The following is a 12,701-nucleotide window of genomic DNA, read 5'->3' as shown; positions in this document are numbered from 1 at the left end:
CGGTCCTTCGATAATACGTCATTACTTATCTGCCGTGGATATAAAGCTCTTTTCCATCGCTGATCGTGCTTCTTGCCCAAACAAACAAAGTGAAGACGCGATGGCGATACACACAACGGATAGCGATGGCTGGTGAAGACTGAAGACGTAGCCGGGCAGTTAGTTGATCATGGCGTGTGCCGTGTGCGTGTTGAAAACGTTATGAAATGGCGATCGTTGAAGATTATTCTTGGTTTATATACTGGCAGAGGGCAAATCGACACGACTGCGTTATATCTTTTTCCGAGAATGAGTGAGCGGTGCAAGGCGATCGCAAGGCGCAGTGGGGCCTGGGGGGGGGAACTCAAACTGCCAAAGCGATCAAGAGACTCCCCCCACAAAGCTTCCTCGGGAGAAACCATGTAGAAACAGGAGGGGAGGGGGAATCGAGTGTATTCACAGACACTAGAGTATGGGTAACTCCATTTTAGATGCCCTGACATCTGCGTTGGTCTATGCCGTTGCCGTGCAGACCCATACGTGTAATGGAGGCATTGGAGGAGGGAGCGTCTTCGCCACAGACAGACCTCTTTTCAGGAGGGAGGGGCTTTTTACTCCCGGATCACATATTGGAGCTTCCTGGAGACGAAAGCTGTTATTTTCTTCGGTGTCCTGGAGCATAGGACGTTGATGTACAGTTAGCAATAAAAAAACGTATAAAACGTATACATACGCTTCGCGCGTACGGCGTTCGATATTAATAAAGCGTATGGATACGTTTCCAGCATTTTTTGTGTTAAGCATTAAGCCAGAGATGTAATTTGTTCCTCCTCCACCCCGAATAAATTGTCCCCTCAGCTCATGTAGAAATACATTTTTCTTACATAGATGGACGTTGGGGAGCATGGGACCGTCGCAAACATTAAAAAAGAGCAGAAGTAGCATAGGTTCAAGGTTGTACTTTATTGTTAAATATTGTGTACAGGTATATAAGAGTAAAATTATGTCGATGACTTTTCCGACTTTGGATCCTACTGCCAAGGAAAGACTTTGTTTTATTGTTTCCACCATCTAAAAGCGTCTGCTTTGTATAGGCCATCTCGCCAAACAGGGAATGAACCGTTAACCGAAAAATTAAAAACCCTGTTTTCTCTGATTCTTTTCATTAAGGTTTTTGATTTTTTTTTAAACTGCGATTTTCAGGGATTATAACTATTATAACTCGCTGCCTCGCAGCACTTAAAAAGATTGAGGCTAAAATAAAAATTAGCCTTGCCGATTTTACTTCCGGTTCAGTGGTCGTGAATTTTGGGACTTTAAAATAAAACTTCCGGCTGAAAAGACGTGGCAGAATCTCAACGCAGCGAGAATCAATAATGCCAGTAAATGATATGTCAGAAGAGCATAGCCATGATATACCATCAACGCACTCTCTCAGACACAGGTCAGGGCTGCCCATCATACGCAGAACAATTTGAAATGCAACCTTTTGTCGAATGCTAAACCAATATTGATTGAGCCAATAGGAAAAGTCACAGGTGGCATCATCAAGGCAAAGATCAAGGTGGGTCGTCAGGGGAACAGAAAGTCAATGTTTGTGTGTGTCAGCTCTACAGTAGCTGCTACAACAGGTCTGACTTGTCGTCTGAACAAAACCGTCAGCACTTCACACACCCTAGCCCATTCTGACCTGAGATCAGATTCATACGAGGTTTCCGCCGGACACACACTGGTCTGATGAACCCATTCTGACCCGAGATCAGATTCTAAAAATGTCAGTCGTTCTTCGATTTTTCAAAAAATAGCAGACCTACAAGCTCGTAGCGCGCCACTCGGTGGCGCGATATGAGCTTGTAGATCTGCTATTTTTCAATAGCTAAAGCATAACATGATGCTAACACCAAAATGGGTGCCCGGTCAGAATGGGCTAGGGGTCATCAAAGTGTCAAATGTTTGATTTTCTGTTTTACAAACCATTATAATGTTCCTATTTTGCTCATTTGTTTACTATGAAAACCTGCATCTCCCGTCAGTGTGTCGGTCACGCCTCGTGACACGCTCCATATATGGCCAATACAAAATTCATTCCATATGTTGATTTTACCTCATCAAACCCATGTACACTACACTCAAGACACGCTCCATATATGGCCAGTACAACATTAATTCCATATGTTGATCTGACCTCATCAAACCCCTAGATCTCCATACAGTATATGGAGCTCGCCTCATCTACTCTGACATCACATGTTGACTCGACCGAGAATGTCCATATATGGACATATATTATCCCATTCTGACCTGAGATCAGATTCATACGAGGTTTCCGCCGGACACACACTGGTCTGATGAACCCATTCTGACCTGAGATCAGATTCTAAAAATGTCAGTCGCTCTTCGATTTTTCAAAAATAGCAGACCTACAAGCTCGTATCGCGCCACTCGGTGGCGCGATATGAGCTTGTAGATCTGCTATCTGCTTGTAGATCTGCCCGATTCCGGCGAGCCACTCCACGTCCGAAACGGTTGAGAAATGACAGAGTTACCGTGTGGGGGTCCCTCTACTGTACCCTCTACTGTACTGTACTGTCACTGTACTATACTGTCACACCCAAAATCACCATATATACAGTTAATATGTGCGTGTGTGTTTGTGTGTGTGTTAGGTTGCGCACAGGTGGTGAAAAACAACCATGCTGTTTTCGTGCTCGGACGCACCCACCCAGCCACACACATAGTCACTTAAGGAAGTGGTTGCACCACTTAAAAATATAAATAAAAATGCAAAACAAAAATTTAAATAAATCGTTAATCGCAATGGGTGACAATTAATCTTCATTCGTCAACTTAAATTGTGACAGCCCCTATATCTGTTTGTGCATCTGGAGACTGCAGGACAGGCTTCAGGTGTGCCGTTGCGACCTCATGCCCTATAGCTGACAACAACCCAGGCAGGGTTCGACCCCACGAGCTTCCACATGAGGTGCATGCTCTAACCTCGACACTAGGCGGCCCCCTGCCTCACAATCCCTGTTCACCCATTCTGACCTGAGATCAGATTCATACGAGGTTTCCGCCGGACACACACTGGTCTGATGAACCCATTCTGACCTGAGATCAGATTTAAAAAATGTCAGTCGTTCTTCGATTTTTCAAAAATAGCAGACCTACAAGCTCGTATCGCGCCACTCGGTGGCGCGATATGAGCTTGTAGATCTGCTATTTTTAAATAGCTAAAGCATAACCTGATGCCGACACCAAAATGGGTGCCCGTTCAGAATGGGTTAAAAACAAATCTTCTATGTATTTTTCTTACCCTCATGCTGCCTTTTATTGAGTTAAATGAGTTCAACAACTGATTCCAATTGTATTCAAATGTCCTTTTAAGATGCGTTTCTTTGTGCACAGAATTTGCCCTTAATGTTTTGTGTGTGAAGCACTTTGAATGGCCTCGTTGAAATATGCACTGAAATAAAACACACGGGTCAGGTGTAGAGGGCCCTTTCTCCCACACAGCGCAGTCATTAACCCATTCTGACCTGAGATCAGATTCACACGACGTTTCCGCCGGACACACACTGGTCTGATGAACCCATTCTGACCTGAGATCAGATTCTAAAAATGTCAGTCGTTATCTTCGATTTTTCAAAAATAGCAGACCTACAAGCTCGTATCGCGCCACTCGGTGGCGCGATATGAGCTTGTAGATCTGCTATTTTTAAATAGCTAAAGCACGACATGATGCCAACACCAAAATGGGTGCCCGGTCAGAATGGGTTAAAGGTTATAAAACATCTACAACTTTCAAACAACGTGCTGCAGTACAAGTGAAGCTGCACACACACAAACATCCATTTGAATTATTGTATTTGGACCTGCACAAAACGCGCTATACATAAATAGATCCAAACACTGAACAGAGCAGTGTTCATTTTCTTGCCCAAGACGTTAGAAAAAGGCAGATGCACACCTCAAAAGGTTGGCGATAGGACAAAAGTGCATATTATAAAAATGGTATCTTTGAATAACAAAGAAAAGTAACCCTGCACACCGTCAGAAACTTTCAAACGTTTTTGCTACATTGCAACTTTTCTTTGTTGTTTCTTTGTTATTCAAAGATACCCTTTTTGCTAAGACTAAAAGACGAAACAATGTCAGATGACTAAATAGAACTAAAATTAAACAAGACTAAATCAGAATTTGCCATCGGAATTAACGCTGGATCAGAAGAAATTACGGTAAAATGAGATACAACTGAAAAAAGATATTGATGACATGACATAGCACGTGCGCACACACACACACACACACACACACACACACACACACACACACACACAGTGGGAGATCCAGCAATCTCATCTTAATTTGGGATGCATAAAATGTGCTCCAGATAGGCCCGTTTAGCTGCTTAATGCATGGCCGAGTGGAAATAGATTAGATGGGCAGACTCTCTGCCTCCGGCACACAGCTGTGCCTGTCTGGGCTGATACAGCCTCCCTGTTCCATCATCAGCATCCGCGAGCTTGAGGTGTGCTGTGCGATGACTTAACCCATTCTGACCTGAGATCAGATTAAAAAAATGTCAGTCGTTCTTCGATTTTTCAAAAATAGCAGACCTACAAGCTCGTATCGCGCCACTCGGTGGCGCGATATGAGCTTGTAGATCTGCTATTTTTCAATAGCTAAAGCATAACATGATGCCAACACCAAAATGGGTGCCCGGTCAGAATGGGTTAAAGTCGGACTGCGATGACTTTTGCGGTCCTTTTATTTTTCAGTTTCAGTCTGCAACAGATTCCTGTACGTTTCTGAACCAATCAGAGCATTCCATCCCTTCAGGCTATGGGACGTTAGAATATCATTCACTAAACTGTACACCTGTGTGCAGCAGAGGTACTGTTTATTTACAAGGGAGAGAGAGAGACGGTTTGCTACAACATGGCTTATTTCTAACCTATGATGTTTTCAGAATGAGTCTGACCGTCTACTCTGGACGTAATCTTGAATGATAATCATCACACCCGTGTGAAGTGAGGGGCACTATTAATATATTAAAGTCTAACTCATGTTGATTAGGTGATGTAAAACAAACAACAATAAAGAGACAATATGACGTAAATGGCACATTATGACGTATATTTCCCCTTCATTGTCAATGGCGTTTACAAGTTCTTAGACGATCTAATCTAAGATCCCTCTATGGGGATTATAATACAAATAAAGAAATACACGAATCCGTGAATTTAGCGCCCTCTAGCGATATTGACGTCAGTCTTCAGGGCTCTATATCCAACCATCCGTATTGTAGCACGATGTTTAACAAAAGCTTTCCTCCACAATAACAGAAAATACACTAGCATAGAGCCCTGGGGGATTCCGCTCAACCATAATGGAGTTTAAGTGGTTAAGACACTTCTAGACAGCTGGCAATTAATAAGCAATAGTTCTTCATCTGTTCTTTGGCTATATAGAAGTGTATATTTAATATTTGTACGTTATGATGAATTGAACGAGGTGTAGTGCTTTATTGGGTCGTCCACTCACTGTTTTTTTATTGAGTTGTGCTTGAAATGTACTGTAATTCTGCAAACTGTTAATAAATACGATCAATCACCTCGCCAATATAGTGACCACTGCTCTCAAATCACAATGGAATGCTGCCTGGATGTGGTGGATAGGCCTACAGGTGGGCACTATAATCTGCACACCTTGATGTCAAATTCTAAACAATACATTTTTTTGAAAAAAATTGCCTCATGTAATGTAAAGTATTTAGCCTATAAAATGTGAACATGCACGGTAGGCCTAGCCTACATCATTATCAGACTAAGTGTATGCACCAAAATGACAGGTTTCGTAACAATAAAACAGTGTGATGGCTATGGGGGGGGGGGGGGGGGAGCAGGTTCACTCCCTTTGTTTCAACAACAACAATAATAATTGTCAGCACGTTCTCTTGCTGAAGTTGCTGTGGATGGTTAGGCTAAACGTTGAAAGTGGGTTGGACTGGAGAACGATGTCCTCACTTCACATCACACAAACAGCTGAGCTGCGAACAGATGAGACTATATAGGGCTGTTTAAGGTAGATGCTACTACAGTATAAGGCTGTCATTTTAGCTCCATCTGTGTCACATTCCAAAATACCAAGCAGAAAAGAGAAAGTATGCTACAGAACAGATCGGAACAATCACGCACATGCAAAGGACAATTAATCAATTTGCATTAAAAGAGCAATTTGATAACGATAAACCAAACACTCGCCTTGTGCCTATAATATGGCTGCCTGCCATATAGGCTACAAATAATCTGATACACGGTAACTTTTTATGAAGCCAACAACTGACTGGTCAGAACAGTCAACATTGCCAGACAGTCACCCATGAAGAGCCAGGTCAGCGAAGCCACGTCATTGCCTTTGTATTTTCGGACAGACAACCCATCATCCATCATTCACACACCAACATTACGCACCACATATTACGCAACAGCGTACCATGCAACACGTGCCCTTAAAAGATGCAATATGTATCTTTTTTGTATGTGACCAAAACAGGTTTTAAGTTTTTTTTACGGTAAATATGTTATTGTATATAAGGCTACCTAAACATGGAGGCATGTTTGTTATTCCACAACAGGTTATAGCGGAGTGGTTATCAATGTGGAGGTTAATTATAGGGGACCCACGCAGCCGGAGTCTTTGGCCAAGTTAAAACTTCAGTCTGCAACTCTCTAGCAAAAAAAAATCCAAAATGTTAAAACATAATTGAAAATTGTCTCAATAGCCTACATGCTGTGAACATGCACGGTGGTTATCAGACTGTGCACCGTCTCAGATGTAAAAAAAAAAAAAGGAAAAAAAATCTCCGAGGTCGAGGATATTACAGTATATTGGTCTCAAAGATTGTCAAACTGTATATGGTCCAATTGGCGAACAGGTTGCGAAATGTCAAAAAAGTTAGCACAGCCGGTATAACTAATGCCTGATTATATGCTATGGATGACATATTGCATCTTTTGGGGCTCACATCATCCACATTCGCCGGGGCTCAGCTCAGAGAGTGCCCGTCCACTCACCCGTCAGTTGGTCATACGAGCCGTCCAGCTCCCGGGAATCAGACAAGCCTTGGTCGCGGTTTTTCGCCTTCATAGTTTCCCCCGTGCGTGCAGCGCTGGAATCTGAAAGTATTGTAGAAATGGATATATCTTTCCGATTCGATTGGTGGCGGTGGTGTTGTTGTTTTGTTTTTATGCCAGTCGCCTCTCTCAAAGGATATGGCTTCAGTTCACACCGTTAAAAAGTCATAAGCTGTATAATATATAGCCCGGGTCTTGTATTCCCCCCAGTGCGTCTGATCTGCTGCCGTGCGCGCTCGGCTACTGGCTGGCAGTGGCAGACTGGCTGCTACTCGCACAGAAGCTGCATGGAGGCGCTCCGAGTGCCTTGGCGCGCACACGCACGCACGCACACACACACACACACACACACACACACACACACACACACACACACACACACACACACACACACACACACACACACACACACACACACACACACACACACACACACACACACACACACACACACACACACACACACACACACACACACACACACACACACACACACACACACACACACACACACACACACACACACACACACACACACACACACACACGCGAGATAAACCTTTCCTGTCTTCGTCCCCAGACTTATCTGGCGGATTCGAACGTTATCAACCAGCCTAGGTTATCAAGACCAACACCGGTGGACACAGGTGATCTGAATCAGGATAAATTCCACGCCCGAAATTAATACTTGCGTCGGTCTCTGCTGAGGAAAACCAAACTTGTATCCTTTATGACTTATTTCCCCGTTGTACAATCAATGGTGAATGAACAGTCTCTTTTCTTCAAGTACGGTTGTTTATTAGAACTTCTAGACTTGCAGCAACAAAACACGTTTCAAGTTTGCCTCACTTCCTAAAACAATCCCCGACTCCACCCGTCTGTCTCCTAGCGTAGGCGTATAGGCTACGTTTCTCGACCACCAACTCTTAAAGCGGACATACCCTGTAATCCTCATTTTGCAAAGCACACACACGTAGCCTGGCTAATAAACCAGTCTAATATCACACAACACTGTCGCCGACAGGCAATTTTCTTTTGCCAACGGCTGATTCGGTCTGGCTTATTAGCCAGGCTAACACACAGGAGCCACACAGCCCTGCTCCTGTGACTCCTTTAAGCACTGGACCAGGGCTAACACACACACACACACACACGCGCGCGCGCGCGGGCGCCATATAATGATTGTAACCGAATACAATCATAATTCATAAGGTGTTTGTTTTCTTTTCTCCAAGCCTGTGGATCTCGTGACGTGGCCAGCCCAGTCATCTATGATGTTTTTTATGACTCCAAATGTGGACAAGCTTTCAGCCAATCTGTGTCCCATTTACTTCTTTTTCAAATTAAAGTAAAAACATCTAGCTGTCAGGGGAAACTTGTATGTCCAAAAACGTTATTATCTTAAAAATAAAAAATACAATAAAATAAAAACAAAAATAATTAAAATAGCAAGATCTACATGCTCACAATGTGTGGATCTGCTATTTTCACAATACATTTGTGAGACACTCTTTAATGATGAAGTAGGGCATTATATGAAAAAAAGTTGACATTTTGAGATGAGATTTCTGCTCGACATGCATGCAACCTGAGCAACGACATAAAAAATATGAAAAGGAGGTACTTTGGCCGACTGGAACTTATAAATGTGGTTCTGACCGGTCCAGTGGTTTGCGAGATTAGCTCAAGGCAGACCCTCCATTCTGCTATCAGAGCATGCCATAAAAACACAGTGAAGTGAACGGGAAAAAAGAGAAATGTATGAATAATGAAACCACTGCAGAAATATTTGTAGTCCAAGACGTTAAAGGGACACTTGCTAAAAGAATATATGTTAATGACGTTTAGATGATTTAGAACACTTTCCTGGGGGTCTTTGTGTGTGTAATATGTGGTTTTAGATATTTTAGATTGTAGCAGTGAGCCTGTTGTCTCTGATGTCATGGACACTGGGCTCACTGCTAAAATCTAAAATATCTAAAACCACATATCATTAACATATATTTTTATGTAAAAAGGGTGAAATGTCCCTTTAATGCATTTAGTATAGAGCGTTGCAGTCCTGCCCCCTTCCAGGGCCCAGGGAATGATTCTCCGTTCATTTTCCTCATAGACATTTCTATTTATTTAAAGACCTTTTAAGCCTTGTACAAAGCCAACTATTTTCGTGACAAATCATGACAACAAACAAATCTTTTCGGGCCGAACAAATAAGTATGGTTCCAACACTTTTTTGTTGTTTTGTTTTTCTTCTTTGTAATTATTTGTTTGGTCCAAAATATTGTGTTTGTTGTCACATGAGTTGTCACAACTCGAGTTGGCTTTGTCCGCGGCGTAACCGTCTTTAAATAAATACCTTTTGAAATGTCTATGGGAAAAATTCATTGGGAATCATTTCCTGGGCCTGGCGTCGTCATGAAAGGGGGTGGGACTGCGACGCTCTATAAATCCACGGAGGGGGTTCCCTACAGGGTGCAGCCATTACTGATTACGCTCGTGGCAGGCGTCTCTTCCTGGTTTTTAGACAGCTGGTGGATGCCGCGTCGGCCAGAAAACCAGAGACGCTTGCCCCCGCGTGCAAACTTCATTTTCCATCCACCAGCTGTCTAAAAACCAGGAAGAGACGCCTGCCACGAGCCGCGCCTTGACACCCATGTGTGCTTACACTGAATGGGTATAACCAGACATAGCGTCAATAAGCGTCAAGAAAGCGCCTATAGAACAGGAGTCTACTGTTTTCCGGGTTTTTAAACAGCTGGTGGATGGAAATTACGCTAGTGCACATGAGGCTTCATCTTGTAGCGTGGGAAAATCGTTTTTTTTGCCGACACTAAAAATTGAAACTTCACCATTTGTCAGCCTTCTGATTGTTCCCTAACTGACTAACCAGCAGGCTCTTTCGGCCTTGTTCCACGCTGGTTTCACCTTGTTTATGTTGAATTTTCTAAAATATCCTTTTTGGGGAAAAGAAAACAATCATGATATGCCCAGTCACCATGCTGCACCTGTGATGTTCCTTTTTTTACTGACACCAAGTTTAAAATAAGAATTGAACGCACAGAATATCAATACGAAGCAACTGAAAAACACGTTATTTCAATGGTAGTGGATGAAGAAAGGATTTTTGTCCAAGCACGAAATGGCAACCAATGGGTGCGAAGAGGGGCACAACCAGGGGCGGGACTTGACAAAGGGTGAACATGTAAAAGACACCTTGTTTATAGGCACTTTCTTGACGCCATGTCTGGTCGAGTAGAAACCTCCATTCTCCATATTAAGTTTGTGTGTGTTTCTTCGCAAATTAACGCTGCTGCATGCGGCACACAAAAGCATCAAAAGCAGATCTGCTACTTTTGATATTTTTTAAACTGATTCCAGAACAGTTTTGGACATAATGAGGGTTCCGCCCGACAGAGACGATATACTGTACTGTATAGCACACGTTTGTTCTTTCCAGTGGCTTGGCAACTAAAACAATATACGTATCAACGTATTAATTTGTTCGCTTTTTGCCCCAGGAGTTAGTAAAGCCTGCAGCCGTCCATTCATATTCAATATGACTTCCTAACCCATTCTGAACGGGCACCCATTTTGGTGTCAGCATCATGTTATGCTTTAGCTATTTAAAAATAGCAGATCTACAAGCTCATATCGCGCCACCGAGTGGCGCGATACGAGCTTGTAGGTCTGCTATTTTTGAAAAATCGAAGAGCGACTGACATTTTTAGAATCTGATCTCAGGTCAGAATGGGTTCATCAGACCAGTGTGTGTCCGGCGGAAACCTCGTGTGAATCTGATCTCAGGTCAGAATGGGTTTAGAGTCAGTCCCCCACCCAATCGCACCACAGCCGCACACACACACCAGCAACACAGACGCAGCAACAAGAGTATATACCGCTTCTTCCAGCCAGAGGTTCTTCTGCCTAGTATGTCTGATCTATAAATACTCCACAGCAGCGCTGGGAAGCCTTCTGTCTCTCCCTCCCTTCCTCTCTCTTATTCCCTCTGTCTTACTTTCTCTCTCTCTCTCTCTCTCTCTGACATTTGGTCCCAATCTTTCAACCTGTCTTTCTCTGCCTGCGTTTTCTTTCATCACTCACTCACTCACTCACTCACTCACTCACTCACTCACTCACTCACTCACTCACTCACTCACTCACTCACTCACTCCATTCATCCATTGAATAATTAAAACAGGTGCAAAACAATGATTCACAATCTGTCAGGAAGTCATTCATGTGGATGCATGACAAGTAGACATAATAACTCAGGAGTCAGGACATAGGTGGAACTCTGTCAAAAAAGCCCATTCATCCAAACAGAAAAGTCCTATCTAATTGTATTAACCCATTCTGACCTGAGATCAGATTCATACGAAGGTTTCCGCCGGACACACACACCGGTCTGATGAACCCATTCTGACCCGAGATCAGATTCTAAAAATGTCAGTCGTTCTTCGATTTTTTTCAAAAATAGCAGACCTACAAGCTCGTATCGCGCCACTCGGTGGCGCGATATGAGCTTGTAGATCTGCTATTTTTCAATAGCTAAAGCGTAACATGATGCCAACACCAAAATGGGTGCCCGGTCAGAATGGATTAAACAACGTCAAACTCACGAACACTGCAGCTACACGAAAAGCTTTTGTTTTCGTTTAATAACAATCCACCGTAGACATGTTATGAGCTACTTCCCGTCAAGAAATTCTCGCTCTGCATTTCTAAATATTTGGCAGACGCGGTGTAAGAAATTCTTGACAGGAAGAGTTTGCTAAGCAGCTCCTCTGACTGTGTCTGTGTTGTCCTGTGCATTAATAATCGAGGTCATGAATTGAATTTGCATCAGTGTTGTGGCTGTCAGTCATGTCGTCAGGCACGGCACCCATACAGGTTTGAGTCCACACGCCTTCTGTCAAGGAGGTGCTGCATGAGGCAGATAACACAACACCGTAACAAGAAGCAGAGGAGGTGATATAATGAGGTTGTGCTTTATGTATTGTCATGGAATGGAATCTTGTTTTTTGCGACGGAACAACACGTCAAATAATGGGATCACAGTCGCTGTACCGCACTGTTGTGACGAAAAGAGAGTTGAGCCAGAAGGCAAAGCTCTCTGTCTACCGAGCAATCTTCGTTCCTACTCTCATCTATGGTCATGAAGTGTGGGTCATGACCGAAAGAATAAGGTCACGAATACAAGCGGCCGAAATGAGTTTTCTTCGACGGGTGGCTGGCATCTCCCTTAGAGATAGGGTGAGAAGTTCAGTCACACGAGAGAGACTCGGAGTAGAACCGCTGCTCCTTCGCCTGGAAAGGAGCCAGCTGAGGTGGTTCGGGCATCTGGTTAGGATGCCTCTCGGGCGCCTCCCTAGGGAGGTCCTCGACGCATGTCCCACTGGGAGGAGACCCCGGGGCAGACCAAGGCGCAGTTGGAGGAAATACATCGACTCTCTGGCCTTGGAACGTCTCGGAATCCCCCAGGAGGAAGTCACTAATGTTGCTCTGGAGAGGGAAGTCTGGAGCTCTCTGATGGAGCTGTTGCCCCCGCGACCCGACTACGGATAAGCGGTTGAAGATGGATGG

At 43.7% G+C, this 12,701-nt stretch overlaps 1 protein-coding gene across 2 annotated transcripts in view; it reads right to left on the bottom strand.

Annotated features, from left to right (window-relative positions):
• Positions 1–7,296, bottom strand: part of LOC310866137 (A-type potassium channel modulatory protein KCNIP2-like) — a 202,909-nt gene extending 195,613 nt beyond the window's left edge. For both annotated transcript variants that reach the window (XM_083775539.1, XM_083775540.1), the window contains exon 1: positions 7,059–7,296. In XM_083775539.1, coding sequence (XP_083631665.1) covers positions 7,059–7,131 — 73 coding nt within the window. In that variant the 5' untranslated portion in view covers positions 7,132–7,296. The remainder of the gene's footprint in view (positions 1–7,058) is intronic.
• Between the last annotated feature and the right edge of the window lie 5,405 nt (positions 7,297–12,701).

Source organism: Protomyctophum parallelum (genome assembly GCF_964188405.1).
Source record: "Protomyctophum parallelum genome assembly, chromosome: 10".
NCBI lineage: Eukaryota > Metazoa > Chordata > Actinopteri > Myctophiformes > Myctophidae > Protomyctophum > Protomyctophum parallelum.
The sequence above is the reverse complement of the archived record's forward strand: the minus strand, read 5'-3'. Positions and strand labels throughout refer to the sequence as shown.